This window comes from Marmota marmota, unplaced genomic scaffold (assembly GCF_001458135.2).
Source record: "Marmota marmota marmota unplaced genomic scaffold, marMar, whole genome shotgun sequence".
In the NCBI taxonomy this organism is placed as follows: domain Eukaryota; kingdom Metazoa; phylum Chordata; class Mammalia; order Rodentia; family Sciuridae; genus Marmota; species Marmota marmota.
Window position 1 is genome coordinate 23,149,699 of NW_025999932.1, and position 21,434 is coordinate 23,171,132.

The following is a 21,434-nucleotide window of genomic DNA, read 5'->3' on the forward strand; positions in this document are numbered from 1 at the left end:
GGGGGGGGGGGGGGGGAAGTGTTCAGAATTCTTTCCTGAGTGGGTATTTGACCTGAAAAGCATGGATGACCTGCTTTGATGAACTGCTCAACTGTTGTCTTTCTGGGGTCCCCTCTGGGCTCACCTGCCTTCCCCACCAGGGCTGGTGGTCACTGAGAAGTGCCAGAAGTGCCCAGCAGGATACTGCATCTTCCAGGCTTTTTGTTTCTGGTAAGTGACAATCTGAGAATGGAGACGGCTGTTCTAGATGCAGAAATAGGCCTGGAAGATGCACAAGTCCAATGGGACGACAGGACTTTGCAGGGTAGGCAGGGGGCCAGAGATTGCATCATGCACTTGCCAAGGTTGGGCACGGATTGGGTTCCTTCTCTGCGGCAGGTGCCAAGGTGGACTAAGCATATTTAAATAGCAAAGCCCCATGATGGTCCTCCAGGAGCCTGAGTGCAGTTGCAAAGGCTGGACATCCCCAAGTGAGGAGGAACTACCAGTGAAAGGAAATGAAAAGCAGTCTCCAGCAACACTTGGGGAGCCTATGGGCCTTCCCTGCAGGTGGGGCCTGAGTTGCTAAGCATCCAGAGGAGATGGACCCAGGGGCCCTGGGGAGCAGTCAGTGGCTGGGCTGTGTGTGGGAGGAAAAAGGACAGAGGAGGAGGAAGTGGGGGGTAGGCGCTCAGCAACCAGGAGCTCCTGTTTCCTGGAATGAGACTGAGTGCTCAGGTACTTGAAATTCAGCCCCAAACACCTTGAAAACCCAGCCAAAGCCCCAAAGGTCCATGGGAAAGAGATAAAATAACAACAAAGGAGGCGTAGTTAAAAGCAACGAAATACAGAAAGAGCAAGGGAAGGGGAGACAGAGTGAGGGAAATGAGGGAAGGGCATGGAGAGGACAACTAGGGTGGACTGCAGTCAGGGGAAGGGAAGGCGGCCGCGTTTCTCTTCCAGCCTCGGGTTGTTTAGATACAACTGTGCAAACCCATTTTGCTCATGTAGTAATTGCCTCCTTCAACCAAAATCACCCAGGTGAAGCCCAGGGATAAAGCAGAGACCATGTACACCTTGGCCCTGACCTCCTGGAGTTTACAGAGGGCTAGACAGAGGCCTGTCTACACAGCTGGCATTTTCCAAGGGCCCTGGGGAGCATCTGGCTGTCTGATCAACAGGGGCCAGGGCTGGGCTGACTATATATTTGGAGGATGGGCACTTTAGTCCAGGAAACACGACATTTCTAACAAGCTCTTTCTTACATACTTCTCAAATACAGGAAAAGCCCATCCGTAAAAGCACATGAAGCAAGGTGCATGCTTGTAATCCCAGCAACTCGTGAGGTGGAGGCAGGAAGGATTGCCAAAATGAGGCCAGCCTGGGCAATGTAGGGAGACCCTGTCTGGAAAGTAAAAAAAAAAAGTAAAAAGTATTGCACTGATAAAAACACAAATTAAAAAATGAAAAGGGCTGGGGATGTGGTAGAGTGACCCTGGTTCTATCCTCAGTACTGCCAAAAAATAAAAAATCAAAGATCCTGTGGAAAATAATGGTGCATGGAGTAGAGGTCTTATCATGAAATAGCAGCAAACCAGCGAGAGCTGGGGCAGATCAAAAATTTTTTCCAAGAGGCAAGAACTTTCCAGGGAGGGGCTGCTTCAGCTGCAGGGTCTTTCCCACTATTTCAATCTTTGCTGCCTACACACGTCAGATGTGACAAGAGGATTATGACAAACAGAAAGGCAAAGGTCCAATGGAAAGACATAGGCAGAGGCAGATTGTGAATCATTTAGCAGATTATAGACTCCCTGTCTGGTGCTCACACATGACACCAAAAGAATCAAGCCCTCGAGTGTGGGCCTGGGAGTGGCCCTCAGATGAAGCAGGACCCAACATAGCCCAAGACTAAGGTGGTTCCATCAACTCAGCACTGGGATCCAGCCTGTGTGTGCTTCAGTCTTCTGTGACTAAAGAACTGGGATAATTATAGTTCTTACTTTGGAAACTTGTGAGGAACAAATGGATTCATGCAGGGGAACAATGCTTGGCACGTAACCGACTTGCAGGGACTGCAGGCTTACCACCAAAAGCCCAAAAAAGGGGCTGGGGATGTGGCTCAAGCGGTAGCGCGCTCGCCTGGCATGTGTGTGGCCCGGGTTCGATCCTCAGCACCACATACAAACAAAGATGTTGTGTACGCCAAAAACTAAAAAAAAAAAAAAATATTAAAAAAAAAAAAAAGCCCAAAAAAGAGCCTGCATTTCTGGAATTCTCCGAATCTTTTATTGAATTTCAGTGTCCAAGTTCTCAACTTACAGCAGTCTCCGAATCCTGATGTACACTTGAGAGTTGCTGCCAAGATCGGCAACTGCAGAGCCAAGAGCAGGAATTGAGAAGAGGTCCCCAAGGAAGTTCCCCTGTTTAGATGTTAAAATGGAAATTTTGGAAGTAAATAGCTCAGATTAAAAGCCTGGGATGAATTAAGCTGGTTTGACACTACAAACCTTGTTCAAATCAAGAATAAATCAGAATATAGATTTTGCACAGCCTGCCACCTTGATAATGTCCTACTCAGTATAACTATTGGCCTCCTCCAAAGGTCGACCAGAGTACAATGACATTACTTCAACCAACCAAGAATAGAAAACATACATGTATATGCATATGTAAATATACATGGATATAGATAACATACATACACATACATGTGTATTTGTATATTTGTATTTGTATATATATGGCTGGGGATATAGATTGCCTAGGATTCTAAAGGCCCTGGGTTCTGTCCCCTGTACCACACATGCAAACAAAGTAAAATGAAAAAATTACTTTCTGTAATGAACATGTACAGACTTTTTTTCTCATAATTTCCTAGACAATACAGAATCACAACTGTTCACACAACTTTTACATTGTATAAAGTATTAGAAGTAACTCACAGATGATTTAAAGTCCACGGGAAGATGCATGTAGGTTCTATGCAAGTACTGTGTCATTTTACATCAGAGACCTGAGCATCCACAGGATTGGGAATCCATGGGGGTCCTGGGGCCAGTCCCCTGAGAGTACCCAGGGATGCTCATTTTCATTTTTGCTCTGACTTTACTATTTACAGTGTGGGCTTCCCAAAGGGCACATCTGCCCTTCTCATTTGTTGAGTGAATATTAATGTGGTGAAGTCCTCTGCCAGGAAGGCAGATGTAAGAAGAGGTGTGAAGCAAATATTTCCTCTATTTTCAGGTTAGCCAGTGTGGTCAGGATACTGATGAAAGTCGGGGATGTAGAATCTCCAGGTTGGCAGTGGGTAGGGAAGGGGCGGGGGAGAGTTCCTGTTACTGGTGTGTATTTTTCCACTTGCCAGTTACGTGCACATTGGTGAGTCACTTCACTGAAATCCTGGTGATGTTTATTTTATCAAATGAGAATAACCTACTTCAAAGATACTTCCTAAGGTTATTATGAGAATTAAATAAAAAATCTGTAAATAATGCAAAACTCGTTATGCACACAAGTGTTAGACAAACATATGGAGTTTTGTCAGTCACCGACACCTGCATCCCTTAAACATGCATAGGAGATAAAATAAGCAAATCAGCCTAGAAATTGTGCCACAACTAAACAAAAGCAAAAGCAAATGACATTCTCATGTTTCTTGCAAAGACTCATTCTACCAATGTCCAACTACAGGAGTCTAAACCACAGCTTTGTTTTTTTTTCCATTCCGAAACCTCTTTGTGGATTTATTGCCACTGTTCTATTTCTGTTATGGAAACTGCAAACATTTCTTTACTTCCATGTATTCGGTTCCTCTCATTTTTCCTTCTGTGTTTGCTGGAGTGTTCAAAAGCAGATCCTAGACATCATGCCATTTCATTCACAAACACTTGCACGTTCTGCCAAACTTTTTTGCAAGAGAAGCCTGTGATCTCTGCTGCTTCAGCATCGGCTCCTAAACTTAGCTCTATCCTGCTGCAGATGGGAACCAGAGATTGTTTCTCAGTCCTCACCCCCAACTCTTCTGTAGCTCCTGGCATTGTGCTGAAACCATCAGGCATTGCATGACTGTCACAGTTAAGTGTGTAGGTGGTTGAACACCCAGAGCTTGAAGGAGCTCACAGACACTGAGGGGTGCAGATGGGACAGGCTGCAGGCAGAAGCAGACACGGGTGGAGGGGCAGACAGGGTTGTGGGTGCCAGACAACCTTACACAGCTGGCATTTGAGCAGGGCTTAGATGAATAAGCTGTGCTTGGTGGTTGGGGTAAGAACAGAATCAGGACAAGGTGCTCCTGGAATTGGGGAACAGCATAAGCAGAAGCCTGACCACTGGAAAGCTCAGGGCGGTGTCTGGGGAATGTGAGTCACTTGTGTGATTAAGGTGCATGAGAGAACCTGCTGGTTAATGTGTCATATTTAAGAAAGCACACACAGTATTAGCAGTAAACACACATCTGAGTTCAAAGGAATCTCTAAAAGTAGTTTTAATAATTTACTTGTATGATTCTTGATCACTGACAAGGCTAATTCTAGACAGAATCTCTTTGTCCACAGATAACCAACTGCCATCTATTTAGTACAAGATGTCAGCCACTTCCCATGCGCAAACTCTTGAATTTACAACCAAGCAAAGTTAGCATTATTCTTCCCATTTTATAGAAAACTGGGGACCAGAGAAGTGCCACAAGTCACCCCGTCTCAGTGGCCTGTGTGGCTCTTCCCACAGAGCTGCACAGCTGGTCTCCTACATTTATTTGGATCCCATGGGCACCAAAATACACTTGTGTTTATCTGTTCCAGCATGACGGAAAAAAGTAGAGTTCAGCTGATGCCACGAGGGTGCCTGTCGTGAAACATCTGACGTCCACAGAGAAGCTGTATTCTGCCCGCCCGCCTCCTCACGCAGGCCTTCTTGGAGCCCCTCTCTTTTACATGAAGGTTCATCTCCATTATCTGCCTTTGTTTTTCTCATAACATTATTATCACCTGAAATTAAACAGTTTCTTCTCTTTACGGTCAGTTATGTCCCCTCTTTAGGATGTAAGTTCAGAGATAGCAACAAGTCTGTCTTGGTAACTGGTAGATTTAAGCCCCTAGAAGTGTCCTGGGTAGATGATAAATTAATTAATATTTGCTGAGTAAAAAGAACAGATGAATCAAGTGTCTTGTGCCTAATATTTCATTTAAAAGTACAAGTTTCTACACTCTAGCTGAGAAGAGGGACAAGAAAGCAATTGTTTACAAGTGGGAAAACTAGGAATGAGATAGTGAGGTCCCTGTCATGGGAATTATTCAAGCAGGACCTAGGTGACATATAGAAGTGATCCCTATGCCAGGAAAATGGAGCTTACAATTCTAAGGCTCTGATTTGGGACCAATAGGATAAATGACTATAAAGGGTTTAGAGAACTAGATGAAACAAGGACACTGCATACTTCAGAATGATTTACATGGAAACAAGAGGTGACAGGAAACCATTTTCCTTAAACACTAGTTGCCCACAGAGTGTTTTGCTGTGCTGAGCACTCACCACCCTGCACAGGTGCCCCTTGACCTCACCATAGGCTGGGACCCCAGGAGCAGGAGTTTAGTCCATGGTCATCAAGAAGTCAGGCAAGGATACCAAACTCCAACCCTGAGGGCCTGGGCCATGGAGAACATCTACAGGCAAATCTATAAACCTGCTCTGGTGTGTTGCTTCTGTGGAGCGGAAGAGGCTCACAGCCATGTCACCACACCCTAACATCTACGGCCTTCCCAGATTAGCTCTAGAGTTAAGTGGTGAAAGAAAGCTTTGGGATAAAATCCAAAGTAAAGAAAAACTTTCATCAGCTGCTTCCACCCTCCCAAACTCAACATTGCAAATTGTTTCTCTCTATCAGAGTCTAAGCAATCTCTTCTCTTGATGAGTCTTCGGAACCCCAAGGGCTTACCATTGGATTCACCCTTAAATGGAAAACTTTTGAAGAGACAAGGCGAGTGTTGATATTAGTTTGCTAACCAGCTTGTCTTCAAGGTATTATTTCCTGCTGAGGAAGCTAATATAGTCAAATGGAAAATCAGTGCTTCCCCCTCCCCATGGAGCCTTTTCCTGGTGAGCCCTTCTCTGCCATCTGCCAGGATGGTGTTAGGTCTCTGAGTATGTCTTTTATTCTTGAATGTGACTGAAGTTTTAGTATTTCTTATTTAGGCACTTTATAGCTATTAGGCATTGTGCGTACCTGTAGAACTTTACTTCAAAAAAGATCTTGTGTTGTCATAGAAATTAATTGGTAGTGTAGTTAAATGGAATCAATTCACACCATAAAATAGTAAGAACTTTTTAATAAGAACCCCGAGGAGTTGAAATCGTTCTTTTAGTAGGCCAGGGAGAGAGACTTAACAGAAAAAAACAAAAAAGAAAGTTCAATTTGTGAATTCTTAGTCTGTGACCAGGGCAGCAGTTTCCTGTGCTGGTGTCATCTATGAGGTTTCATCACCAAATGTGGACAAATGGAAGCTCATCTGAATGATGAAATTAGAGGTTGTGAAGAAGTGATAAAGAGGCTATCACTGTTCTGTATATACAATAGGTGCTATATACATCTTGTTTAAGTGACTACATGGGAAAGAAGTCCATCAATCACTGAATGTTCAAGGGTACTTTTCAAGTGCTTAAGAAACTTGAGTTTAAACAGTGTACTTCAGCATACAGCTCAGCTACCCCATGCTTCCTTTTTTAGTATGTTAAGATGTCTATTGTTTAAAAAGTGACAAGTAAACTTCAATTCTGTTTAAGCCCTTTAAATTCCAATTTAGTTAAGTCTGAATTAATGGGGCATGATTATACCATTACACGGAAGCTGAAATTCAGGTGCGCTAACTTCAAACCATTGTAACCATCCATTTATCTGACCAAAGCTTCCAACATTCCAGAAATCGTAAAGCTCTAGCCTACTTTAACATACAAAAAAATGAAAATCAAGTTCTGAAGTTATATCAATAGAATTAGAAGGATTTAGGGTCTTCTACTGAGAAAAGAGCAACTGCTAGGATAAAGAGGGAAGACTGAAAACCTAGTCACATTGCATGTATCTTGAGAAACCTAAATCCTCTGAATCTGAGGCTATGGTTTAGACAGTGTGTTAAGTGGTTGATCCTAGCATGCAGCACTATTGGGAAATGGTGGACCCTTTAAGAGGTAGGGCCAAGTGGGAGGGTTTAGCTCATGGTGGTGGTAATTGGTGTCTGCAAAGGAGATGTTAGATTTGGTTCTTTTCCTGTCTTTCTCTTTTGCTTCCTGGCCAAAATGAGGTGAGCAGCTTTGTTCTACCTCATATTCCCTGCTGATATACTGCTTGGCCACAGGCCTAAAAAAACAATGTGGCCAAACTGACCATGGACTGAAACCTCTGAAACTGTAAGGCAAAAATAAACCTTTCCTTTTCTAAAGGTGATTATCTGAAGTATTTTATTACAGTTACAAAATGCTTACACACTTGCCTTCCAATTTTTTTCATACAAAAACATGTCTCTAGGTTTATAATGTAAGTTGCATCTGCTCTAGAAAAATAGATTACAGTCATCTTTGCAGGACTGCCCTTGTCTCCCTGCTGGAAAATGAAAAATTACATTAGTGAGTCCCAAAGCTTGGATCTTGGCATTAATGGTAACAGTGACACTGCATCCCAAGCATTTTTTTTTTTTTTTTAAGTTGTAGTTGGACACAATACCTTTATTTTATTTACTTATTCTTATGTGGTGCTGAGGTTCAAACCCAGGGCCTCGCACCTGCTAGGCGAGCGCTCTACCACTGAGCCACAACCCCAGCCCTGCATCCCAAGTTTTTAGGAAATCTCTTCTTAGGTCTGGACTGCAATTGCCAAACTCCACATTGTCTGGATTAGAGTTCCCACCAGTCCCATTCTAGCCTGTTTTGCACATATTCTTTGTGGGATGTTATTATTATGCCTGTCTCGATGTGTTTGTATCTGTTTTTCAATAGTTTGATTAGTTCAGAAACAAAATGTAGCCAAACCATGAATATATAACATGTAATAATGGTCAAGTGCACAAGAGAATAAAGAGAAGCTACAACCATGGCTAAGTCAGACAGCATAGCATTTGTAGTCTGAGGCTCTCATACTACAGAGAAAGGGCAGAGTAACTGAGTGATCAAGGTGAGATTTTATGTTAAGTATGCACAAAGAAAAATTCAAGGGTAACTGATAAGAGAAACATATCTATAATTCTGTAGAAGAAATCATAAAGCACAGAAAGGCAGAGTAAATTGAAAGCAAAAATTAAGATGAAAGGAAAAAGTACAATCATCAGAATAATGTAAGTGGACAATCTCTGGCAGATGAAGAAATTGTAAAGTAGACAAAAACAATCTGCTTATCTGCTATTTATACCTCTGTCAATATAATAATGAGGAACATTGGTTTATCATATCATTACAAACTTGAAAAGAGAAGTCATGAGTTGGGAGAAGACAGTTGCACACATATAATCTGCTAGTTATAACATACAGAATAAATAATTTTTATAAGCCAATAATAGAAACACAAACAGCCCATGAGAAAATGGTTGCTCATCAGAGGATATCTGAATGGCTGGCAAACATGGAGAAGATACTTGACTTCACCAGTAACCAGGGAAATGTAAAATGAAACCAGTGAGATGTCATTGCACCCGCTCAGTTTTACAAAACAGATGTCATGTTGATGGTATGTACCCTTGATATGAGATCAATGGCATTTGTTCTCAGATATTTTCTTCCCAAATGCTTATATAGCAGTTTAACCATGACAAAATAAAACCAAAAACAAAACAGCAAGTTCTAATGACAGGCAAGTTACCATTTACCTGACCAATACTCTTCAACACTGTTGGGATGCTCCCAAGCAAAGAAAGTCTGAGAAAACAGCCCAGTCAAGAGGAGCCTAAGGAGACATGCCAACTAAATGTAATGTAGGGTCCTGGAATAGAAAAAGGACAGTAGGCCTAGAGTCTTCCCCTGGAATCTCTTCAGAGGGGACTGAATCTGACATTTGCTATTGAAATTTTTTTTTTTTTTTGTGAATATGTATGTGCAGTGCTAAGGATGGAACGTTTTAGGTACGCCAAGCACGAACTCTACTGTCCTCAGTCCTTTGTCTAATTTAAAAAACAACTGCAGATGGGGTAATCAAGAAACTATCTGGCAAGTTTTTGTCTCCCTACTGTACAACTATGACCATAAAAACAGAATTCAATAAAGCCTTTACAAGAGTAAAAAAAAAATTTACCCAGAGACATTGGTAAAGGTTTCCCAGAAGATGGTCACTTGGGCCAAATCAGCCCCTGCGGACACAGGAGATGGGTGAGTGAGGGGGATGGTTTATACATTAAGCAAGAAAGGGTGTCTCATAAGACTGCAGGACCAGATTACCAAGCCATTTTCACGGTATCTTGTAGACCATGTAGAACACTGATGGTTTTCAAATAGGACAAGAATATGACCAGAGATGGAATTTAGGAAAGGACTTCTGATAGGCTTAAGGGTTTGGATTCAAAGAGTGGAGGTTGTCAAATGCTTACACATTTCTATTTGGGAAGTAGATGCCATCGAATAACAGGATATTGAGCCAATAGATCATGGGAGCTAGACTTAGGGCATTGGGAGAATACCCCACACTACAAGTTGGCAGATAAAGAAGGTGCTTAAAACTATGACAATAATTAAATAGCAAGTGATAGAGGCAGATTAAATGCAAATCCAGAGGCAAGCAGGCAAAGGGGAGCGGCATCTGACAGGCAGGGCAGACTCAAGTCAGGCCTTCAAATGTGGGAACCTGAACTTGCAGAGAAGGGAAGGTCTCACAGTTTGAGGAAACAGTATATGCATGTGTTGGGAGGCCAGGAACTGGGGGTCTGAGGAGCCTGCTGGAGTATCAGAGGGTCAATAGGACTGAGGAGCCATCTGGAATGCCAGACTAGAGATCAAACCACAGGGTATGCCAAGTTTAAAAGGAAAATGGGAGCCAATTTTATTTCTTTGTGCTTATATGTGTTTGTGTGTGTGGTGCTTGGGATTGAACCCAGGGCCTCAAGCACATGTGGCACACACTCTACCAATGAGCCACACCTGCTTTATCTGTTTTTTTTTTTCCATTAAAAAAAACAACAAACAAACAAACAAACAAAAACGTTGCAAGGATGATCAAAGCCATCTAAAGAACAGAAACCATGATGCCAAGATTACCTGCCCTGGCAAATGCTGTGTCAAGGAAAGGGTGAGGGGATCAGTGAGTCTGACTGAAATTTTATAAGTTTTGCCATTTAATGCAATAAAATAAAAAATTCCTACTAAACCACATTAGAAAATGTAAAAAACTGATGGCATTAATTTAATAATATTCTATAATCCAATGTATTCAAGATATTATATATTATCTTTCAACATGTACCACTGCTCACATTTCAGGGTCTCATTGAATAATGAAGTAGTCTAGAGCTCCTGCAGAGATGAAATTCACAAGTCAATACATATTCTATCACCTGTGTTCTACTTGCAGGAATGAGAGTAGGAAGGGACACTTGTCATCCTGAGGGCTCAGGCCTGGTGTTATTTTAAGAATGGAAGGGCCATGAACAAAAATAAGAGTTCCTGATTGAGTTAATATTTGCTGTTCAAGAAAAGAGACAATACTGCTGTTATGGAAAGGATGACTTTTATTTCCATCCTGAATGATTATCATACCATTATTTAAACATGTCCAAAAAAGTCCTGAAATAATTTAAACTGAAGGCACAGAACAAATCAAAATATTTAACTGTAAAAGATTCAATGAGAAAATGCAAATATTTCCACAGTAGCAATAAATTATGAACAAGTTTCCATGACCAAATATCATTCTGACCAAAAGCTCTAGTCTTTTCTCATGAAATCTATACTTAAGCTGATTCTGAGATTTCCATGATAAAAAATAATATTGAAAAAAAAATCTTCTACCTGAAGACTCATTAGACCACCAGGTTCAATATAAGTATTTTATATATAACAAAGTAGCAGTTATGATATTTGTTGACGGATGGCCTCTCCCCAAGAAATGACACATTCTTACAAACTGTTTAAAAAAAATAGCAAAGTTGGTTACAAAATTCTATTTGGGAAGCAGGAAAAAAAACTTGTTCCATGTCAATTAGAATATCAAAGCACTTCAATATCAAATTGCTTCAAAAGCCAATCATTGCATAACAGTAATATACTGCATGGGGCATTCCACTGTATCATGGTTACATGTTGACCATACAGTGCAGTTAAGGGGTTGAACAAATCAGTAGCAATTACTGTCGCCAATTTTTATTTACTCTAAAGAGATATGTTTTTAAAAAATCATTATAAAACTAACTGGAATAATCAGTGACATGCTATACATACAATAAACTCCTCCAATGCAATAGCTAGGTTTGAAAATAAAGTGATCATGCTTCTTAATATACTGTGATATTTTGAAATACATTCTCTGATTATCAATACCATTTATTACAGAGGTCACTTATAAATTAGCTCAGATTCTGAACTAGGTTTCTAACTGAAACTTTTTTCAAGTATGCATAAGATTAATAAGGTAAAGATATCTTTTTTATTCACTTCCTTATGTACTCTCTAGAGAACAATCATGTTGAATAAAGCACAGTTTTCAAAAACATTTCCAAGATACGAAAGTTTAGTGACCAAGAGTAGACTGACAGACATTAACATCTAAAACCTACTATTTCAGATTTTTTTTTTAATGAGCTTTTCAATCTCTTACTTGAAACAATAAGTTCTTAAGAAATAATGGGAAAACTAAAGTTTCTAAAACACTCAAGAAAGAAAAGTTCCTATCTCAATAAAATAAAAAAGGTCTCCCTTCTCCTACTCAGCTGTGATACATATATACGTATTTAATAGCAATATGGTCTTTATCATCTAATTTAACTGCATGAATCACAAAAACATTTCCAGACAAGATTACTGATAAATATAATACAAACCCTAGAAATGTTTTTTAGCAAAAACGGCTTCAAATTTTTCCTACATAGCAAAATGTTCCTTTGGAAATTAATCTTTAATGCTTTTGGACTGTTTTAGTAAATGCAGCTTTATATCTCCAGCACTAAGCTATAATTACCACCCAAATTTCTTTGTCTCTGGATAACAAATAACATTATGTTTTATTCTCTACTACTCTAATAATGGTACATTATTTTTAAAAAAAGTCTATCATAGTGTCAGACTTATATCTTCATCACTGACAAATACTGAGAGATTAAAGTAGAAATAAAACAAACCAGAAAAAGCACTTTATAAACTGTGACGTTTTGAAATGTTGATAACAATGAAAAATGAGCAACTGTTATCACACGAACTTAAAATGTACCCAGCCATTAATGGTTATGACAGAGGCAGTAAATGCTTTTGTCAGTGGCTGCACTGACACTGATCTTGGGGGATATAGAACTCATTTTATGATTTAGTTACTGAAAACAAAGAACCACCACTTTTATCCAACTGGCTAGGTCACAGTTTGTAACAGTAGGTTACAATTTGACCACCAAGAGTCTGAATTCTGAAAATATAAACTCACCAGGGTTGGCAGAAGTAACTAACTTCAGGAAACCTTTTAAACGAAAATGAAAGGATGATCTTTGTGGGTTTTGGCTCTGCATATACCAGCTGTGCCAGTAGCTCCTAACAAACAGAAACACATGAAACCAACGGGGTTTCTTTCAAAAACCTAAAAATGAAGAGGCAAGACTGGAAACCAAAACTCTATACGAGGCTGCCAGGCCAACAAATAACAGTCAGAGTGACTTTGTTCCTCTGTTCTTTCAACATGGGAACCAGTGCAGAATGGCTCATGCCCACAGTTGAGAGGCCATTTACTGCCACGATCATGTCTCCGCATCTGGTTAAAGACAAACAGAAACAGAAACAATGTTATTATTTTAAGGACATGTAAAAGATCCCAACTGTTCAGTATGAAAATCTCAATTTTACTTATGGGTTTACTGTCAACAACAATAGTATATTATCTATTTTGAGAACCATCTGGAAAATTTTTAAAACATATACTTGCTGGCTTTCCCTGGCTAATCAAGAATATCCCTGTATGAACCCCTCTTATAACTAATAGGTGGAGTTGAAGAACAAGTAGAATAATTTTCACATACTAGCTTAGGCATACAACAAGGAGAATCAGTGTGTACTCTTTTCTAAATAAATAAAAACACCAAATGATGCATTTGGAGAGTGTTGGACACTGTTATTATTACACTTTTTATTTTTTTTATTTTTGTGGTGCTGGGGGCAAATCCAGGGCTGTGCACATGCTAGGCAGGTGCTTTACCACTGAGTTACATCCCTAGCCCATTAGTTATTGTTTTGATTATTATTTCTCTATTTATTCTTAGAGCTCATATACCTGAGGATTAAATTATTCGAATAAGACTCATATTTCCTCTTCTTTCAGCTACAATACTCATTGTCCTCCAAGTATAAAGTGGGTGACAAATCTGAGGACTTTTTTATCCTTGTAACAACTTTTATTATCATCCTTGATTTGTTTCACTTTTAGTTTACAACAACATGAATATGAATATGAATTTCGTTTTTGGAAGTAGGTGGGGTAAAAATCAATAAACTAAGTAACTGAGGCCTGGCAGATAATTTAGTTGAAGAGAATGATTAATTCATTTGTTCATCCTAAAGTGATGACCTTTTTCGTCTTTATCAATAGAGACTGATCTGGAGCATATTTTTGATTAGCTTTTCACAATATTATTTAAGTGTCTCTTCCTCTTTGCAAACAGTATAAACTACCGATGTTCAGTATTTTGTCTAGTATGAATACATTTACTTTTTTGGGGGGGTGGGACTAGAGATTTAACCCAGGAGTGCTTTATCACTAAGCCACATTCCCAGCCCTTTTTATTTTTTGAGACAGGGTCTAAGTTGCTGAGGCCATTCTCCTGTTTCAGTCTTCTGAATTGCCAGGATTGCAGGTGTGAATCACTGCACACAGAAGAATATATTTACTTAAAAAAAAAAAAAAAAAAAAAAACCAGGTTCTTCCATTGAAAACTAGGTACTAAGACTTTACAGTTGAGCACCTCTTCCTTCCTCTTGGTGATAATCTCTTGACATGACACTTTCCTTTCTTCTCCCAGTGCCTAAACTTTGAAATAGAAAAGCTGGCTGGGTGAGGTCTAGTGGCGGCTGTCAGCAGAAGTCTGAAGCCAGGCAATCCTGAGTTTGAATGCCAGTCAATTGCTTTCAGCTATCTGGTTGTGGGCAAGTTTCTTAAGCAGTTAGTTTGTCTGTAAAACATTCCAGGAGTGTTAAGATTAAATGATGCACCCACAGCCCTTAGCACTATGCCTGGCATATGGTAAACTACTGCACATTCATTCACCAAATATACACCGAGATCTTAATACATGCAAGACACTGCTATGGGAGCTGCTCAAGACATTACAATAAATGCAACAAAATTCCTCCCTCCCCAGGCATGGCAGCACATGCCTGTAATCCCAGAAGCTCAGGAGGCTGAGTTAGAAGGGTTGCAAGTTCAAAGCCAGCCTCAGCAACTTAGTGAGGTCTCAAGCCGCTTAGTGAAACCCTATCTCAAAGTAAAAAATAAAAAGGACTGGGGATGTAGTTCAGTGGTTAAGTGCCCGTGAGTTCAATCCTTGGTTTAAAAAAAAAAAAAAAAAAATCCTCCCTCATGGAGTTCTTATAAATATCTGCCTGATGTTTCAGGTAGAAAAATAAAATAGTCATCTAATGACAGGACTAAACCTAAGTAGTCTGTGTGGAAAAACTGCTCAGAGATTGTCATCATGTCACAATATATTCAATCAAATGACTCAGGTTCAGTTCTGGTCATTAGATTAATAAAATACAGCTTTTAAGAGATAAGTTAGTAAAAATAGTACTCCGGCCTCGACAAGGTTGGCAAATGTTTTCTGGAAACATGGTAAATATTATAGGTTTTATGAATCACACAAAGTTTCAGTCATATGGTTTCTGTCACAACAACTCAAGTCTGTATGGAAGCAGCCATAGACGTTATCAATAAATAAGCATGGCTGTTTTGCAATAACTTTATTTACAAAAATGGAGAGCAGGCTGAACTGGGTACTAAACCCTGGGTTAGAACATGTCTAGCTTAACAAACACAAACTCCATCATTAATGAGAACACCACTCACTTTAATCTTCCATCGTAATAAGCAGGAGTTCCCAAGACAATGGTTTTAATGAAGAAAGGTTGATTGGTATGGTTCTCCTCATATCCTCCTACAATACTAAAGCCCCAGCTTCCCAAGTAGCTTCTTCGTAAAACTATATCATGGCAGCTATGAAGGGCGCTGTGAACAAACACAAGAATAGAGAAAAAGTTAAAGTGGAGTCTGTGATAGATAGCCTGTTTATCGTTGCTAAAACTCCACAACATGGTATACACAACACTCTTGGTAAAAAAGAGAAAGTTACTTTATTTCCTTTTCATATTATTATTGTTTTTGATGCTGGGTATTGAGCTCAGGGCCTTGTGCATGACAGGCAAGTGCTCTAGCAATGCACTATACCTCCGGCCCCAACTACATAACTTTGACCACCCATTTTTCAGCACAGAGGCAGTCCTAGATAGACTCAAATCTTTCCAGTCTTTTTCAGTCTCCTCTTCCCAAGTGAAGCTGTATACATAAACACATGCACTCAGAGAAGCTTTAAATATACCTGATTACTGATGACACCTCAGAATATGTAAAAAAAGAAAAGATGATGTGCCTATATTTGCTCACTGTATTGTTAACAACATCCTTAATAATCACTTGAATTTATAATAATCACAAACTGGTATAAAAGACATCTAGTATTGTCACTCTCAACTCTCAAATAAAAGAAGAAAATGACCACTACTGAAGCTTTCCAAAAGCTTCAGGTACACAATTATCTTTTGCCTCCCAGAAGCCCCACCTCAGGTCCTATTAGCAGTTCATATGAGAAGTTATTTGTTGTTCTTTTTTCACTCAGAATGTTTTCATTTTAAGGGAAGACTCTAAAGTCAAAACAGTACATAGGCTGGGCATGGTGGTGCAACCTGTACTCCCAGTGGCTTGGAAGGCTGAGACAGGATAATTGCAAGTTCAAAGCCAGCCTGAGCAACTGTGAGGTGCTAAGAAACTCAGTGAGACCATGTCTCTAAATGAAATACAAAATAGGGCTGGAGATGTGGCTCAGTGGTCAAGTCAAGTGCCCTGAGTCCAATCCCTGGCACCAACAAACAAACAAACAAACAAACAAACAAACAAAAAAACCCCCAAACAGTACTTAGACTGGAAAATACTAACCCCAAAATATGTCTTTCCTTTTTATATCACTAACACTGAGATGCTATTGTTAAAATGTTACTGCCAGTTTGGAGAATGTTGTCCAGTGAGGGGGGAAAAATCTACTTATATGTTCACAGTTCTATAGATGTGAAAATAAGCAATAAGTAAAAACTGAAAAAAAAAATTATTTTTTTTAAATTATAGAAAAATATCTTTTTGTAATAAAAAATATCTTTCATTATTAAGTGAAATCAGATCTATAGAAATATAGGGCAAGATTTCTTGTTTTTAATATATTAAATAAGATTTTTTAATATTGCTACTTCTGTAAAGTGATACATATGTCAAAACTTCTAATCTAGTTTCCAGTCTAGTTTCTTAGCTCACTGACAAGGACTTTTAAAGAGGATTCTGAGATGGAGAAAGATCCTATTCATTGGCCTGATTTTCAGGAACAGTGAAGATTATTTTTATTATTTTGAATCTCCTTCAACAAACAAAAAAATAGTTTTCTGGTATGCTTCCAGCAAAGAAGAGCAGAAGAGTCTCCCTTTTCAGGAAATGCAGAGCTGCAACTCTGTGTGGCATGAAATCTGCTCATAGGGGCTACCTATACCCACAAAGGAAGATGCATGGCTATTAAATGTAAGTCCATGAACAACAGGGACCTCTGTAAATCCATGCAATAGTGGCCTTTTGTTCAAAGGGTTTTCCTTCAATACAGGTGGGCTCAGAAACAGATTTTTACTATACAGCCTATTTCTCATCCCAAACCTTTTTTACTCTGCTTGACACGTAAGAAAATTCTGTTTACAAAGATGTGAACATGCTGAACCCAAAACTAGACTTGCATAATAGACAAGGACGATTAATGGAAGCACTAGGTCCAGTGCCTTTCCCAAGGATGTCACCACTCTGCTTGCTCCATCAGCAGGGGGCACAGCAGCTCTCTAGCACTCATTGGCACTTGTGCAGCTGGCTTCTCATCCACTGGTCCTGCCATTCTGGGTTTACATGGACAGGTTCAGGTATCAGTTTGAGAACTGAACAAGATAAATGAGTTCCCTCTGACAGCTGGAACCTCACAATTTATATAGTAGCTCTGTAGGAAGTTAACAGCAGCCATGATGTCTTTGTTTATCTTCCAATGGGGAAAAAAAAAATCAGTTCTGATGCACGGAATAAACATATATGATGTAATCATCTTTGATGCAAAGACAGATAAACAAAAAACCCCAAAAGCTTTCTTCACAAGATCTCTACAGGTCTGTGAGACATGAATTCTACTCCAGTTTTAGGCCTTTAATTGTCTCCCCTGCTCCCCTCTTAACCAAGAGAACAAGCCAGTTAGGTTAGCAATAAATAAAATCCAATAATATTTGTGCTTTTTTCCCTGATATTTTTTATGTGAAAGTATTTTATAAACTACAAAGCACTAGGAGCTGGGCATAGTGGCATACACCTATAATCCAAGCATCTCAGGAGGCTGATGCAGGATGACTGAAAGTTCCGAGCCAGCGTCAGCAATTTAGTGAGGCCCTAAGCAACTTAGCAAGACCCTACCTCAAAATACAATAATAAAAAGGGCTGGGGATGTGGCTCAGTGATTAAGTGCCCCTGAGTTCAATCCCCATACCAAAACCAAAAACAAACAATAAAGCACTATATGACTACTAGTTATTATAACTTTATTGCACATGAATCAGATGGTCCAGAAACTGTTACAGTTGTCTTGTTTATTTATTTTTTTTAAAGACAGTAATTTTTATATTTGGTTAAGAGTCAAAATGTTTCATCATAGCTCACTTTTAGACTTTTTATACAGTAAGAATTGAAACTGGGCTGGGATTATGGCTCAGCGGTAGTGTGCTCGCCTAGCACGGGTGGGGCCCGGGTTCAATCCTCAGCACCACATAAAAATAAAGGCATTGTGTTGTATTCATCTACACCTAAAAAATAAGAATTAAAAAAAAAAAGAATTGAAACTGATTTAGAAACTAAAGATAGTAACATACATTCTTGCCATCTTAATACCAAGAACAACCATCCAGAGGAAGGAAGATGTCACTGGAGGTTCCATGTGCTTCTATGACCCTGACACAAACCAACTACAGAATGTTTTGGGTTGGTCAAAGTCAGTTACGAAACAATAGACTCTTTAAAAAGGTGAAATAGCTAAAAATAAAATGCTTTGGCTTTGAAATTTGTGTGTCTAACAAAACCCCCAAATCCTGCCTTTTTAGTGAAAGATAAAAAGGGACTTTTAAAAAGGCTCCTGTAATAGGGTATAGCCTCAAGCACCAGCTTGGTTTTTCATGTGAAAGATGCATGGGAAGTCTAAGCACAGATCAGAATGAGTGTTGGTAATGGCAGCTTTTCTAAGCAAGCAACTGGAACAGCCAAACTTATGGCCAGCATACATGAGATCCTTAATTAGGATGGGCAGAACTGCTTTCCTTGTTTTTATAAGCAGGTAAATCTTTTTAGCTTAGCTCTTGTTATTGAATCTCTTTTAAAATGTAATAGGAAAAATTTTAAAAAATAATCTGATTTGATGTTGATACTTTTATCTAATTAAAGCCTTTGCTCCCAACAAGAGGTAAGTTCACTGTTAATTTTCACTGAAGAGGACTGCAAGTATTACTCCACAAAACAACAAAAAGCTATCAATACCTTGGAAGTCCAAGCCACATGACCCAGGATGGAGACCAACTGGCATCATACTCGTTCTCACTGAAAGTACTTGGCTGTTCTTCTGAGGTCTGAGTTGCCTCCTCAACAATCTGGACCTCCAGTGCTTTAAGGACAACAGCTGGAGAAGCAGCACTGGCTTTTAGCATAGCAACAGCCTCACTGTGACTCAGATTGGTCAAATCAATGCCATTGATATTCAGCAGCACATCACCTATTCAAATGAAGAAACCAAAATATATGTCCTCTGGTCACCAAATGATCATTTCCCTACAAAACTTGTCTGTAAACTAATCAACAAAGGTTTCAATAACTCAGGTAAGGTTAAAAGGTCACTTTTTACTTCTTTATAATTTTTACAGCAGTGATAACAAGTCCAATTCATTGAAAACATTCCAAAATGGTTCAAAATTTTAAAATTTAAAGTAATAACGGGGCTGGGGTTGTGGCTCAGGGGTAGAGCGCTCGCCTAGTATGTGCGAGGTCCTGGATTCCATCCTCAGCACCACATATAAATAAAGGTACTGTGTGCAACTACAACTAAAAAATAAATATTTAAAAAATTTTAAATAATGTCATAATACAGAGAAAGAATACAGAGAAAGAAGTATGGCTTATGGCACCTTGATATGATTGGAAATTCAAATCATTCACTTGAGTTTTGTCATCTACAGGCCCTGGGCATATTTATTTCTTTACTTTGAATTTCAGCTATTTCTATAGTTTGTTTTTTTTTTCCAGTTCAAAAACTATTTGACCTTTTACTTTTTTAGAAATAAATTTTAAATATATTCTAGTTAATACCTACACAGTTCTATACATAGACAACCCTGCATAGTTCACTCAGGGCAAAAAAACCTAAAACATGTACAGAGAAGACATCATTGGGCCAGTCGACAGAAACTGGTGATTTAAACATTTTCCCTTGCTTGAGAGAGAAAAGACATATTTGTTGCTCTCCCAAATAATAATGAAAAAGCATGATGGGGATTATAGAAAAGCTTAGGAAAGAAAGGATTAGTTTTATAGGAAGCAGACATTTGTGCTAGAAAGTCTACAGAAAAATCCCCCTTTCCCAATTTATCATCTATTTTTCAGATTATTAAAGGCAAACCTTCTCATTGTAGAAAACTTGGAAAATACAAGGAACTAAAATTACCTCAATTTTAAAACTGGACAAATAAGTTAAAAGGGGGTGATAAAAATGTTCTAAAAATTATTGTGGTAGTGGTTGTATGTGAACTATTATATCAAGGCAGTTTGATATAATAGTTCACATACTATTCGATTTGCTCATTAAAAATACATTGTTTTATGGTTTGTAGCATATTGTGCAACTACTACCACAATAATTTTTAAAACATTTTTATCACCCCCTGAGAAACCCCATGAGCAGTCACTCCCCACCTATAAAACCTAAGCAACCACTAATCACCTTTCAGTCTCTCTAGGCTGTTTATTTTTTATTGTTTGAATAGTTTCTTATATATTCTAGATATATCATTTATACATACACACACACACACACACACACACACATATATATGATTTGCAAATATTTTCTCTCATTCTTTTTTTTTTTTTTTTTTAACTTTCTAGGTGGTGGTCTTTGCAGCATAAAAGGTTTTAATTCTGATGAAGTTTAGTTTCCCTAATTTTTTTCTTTTGTGACTTGACCTCTTAGTGTCTACCTAAGAAACTAGTGCACAATCCAAGGTCATGAGGATTTACATTTGTGTTTTCTCCTAAGAATTTAGCTCTGAATTTAGGTCTTGGATCTACTATAAGTTAATTTTTGCATATGGTGTGAGGCAGGAGTCTAAAGGAGAACAAATTTTTAGTTTCCCTAATTTTTTTCTTTTGTGACTTGACCTCTTAGTGTCTATCTAAGAAACTAGTGCACAATCCAAGGTCATGAGGATTTACATTTGTGTTTTCTCCTAAGAGTTTAGCTCTGAATTTAGGTCTTGGATCCACTATAAGTTAATTTTTGCATATGGTATGAGGCAGGTGTCTAAAGGAAAACAAATTTTAGGCTAAATCTTCTTTCCATATGAACAACTAAGTCAATAAAGACTGTTGTTTTTATCAATAGTAATACTGATAAGTTACACCTTCCCATCTATACAAATTACAGAGCATAGGGAAGGAACTTAAACTAGTGAGTTTGTCCCTAAAATAAAATTGTCTTCTGCCCCACCTCCTCTTTGAGTCCTCTTCTACATAGATATTTTATCACAAGCATCATTTATATTTTAATGAGATGAATCTTCAGAGTACCTGCCATAATGCTGAAGCATAGGTCTTTTAGAGGATTTTTTCCAAAAAAAAAAAAAAAAAATCCAACAAAGTAATAGTTTGTAAATTCTGGAATCCTTATTAAGTTTCAGCAATTTTTTTTTTTTTTTTTTTTTTTTTT

At 38.7% G+C, this 21,434-nt stretch overlaps 1 protein-coding gene across 3 annotated transcripts in view; it reads right to left on the minus strand.

Annotated features, from left to right (window-relative positions):
• Positions 1-10,655: 10,655 nt before the first annotated feature.
• The window catches only part of Lnx2 (ligand of numb-protein X 2), a 71,147-nt gene continuing 60,368 nt past the window's right edge, over positions 10,656-21,434 (minus strand). Inside the window, exons 8-11 of one of the 3 annotated variants that reach the window (XM_048800758.1) lie at positions 18,998-19,229; positions 15,200-15,358; positions 12,756-12,895; positions 10,656-12,703 (exon numbers count right to left, since the gene is read on the minus strand). In XM_048800758.1, coding sequence (XP_048656715.1) covers positions 12,760-12,895; positions 15,200-15,358; positions 18,998-19,229 — 527 coding nt within the window. In that variant the 3' untranslated portion in view covers positions 10,656-12,703; positions 12,756-12,759. Of the gene's footprint in view, positions 12,896-15,199; positions 15,359-18,997; positions 19,230-21,434 lie in introns of all 3 variants that reach the window. The other 2 variants (XM_015484172.2, XM_015484173.2) reach the window with 2 other exon arrangements.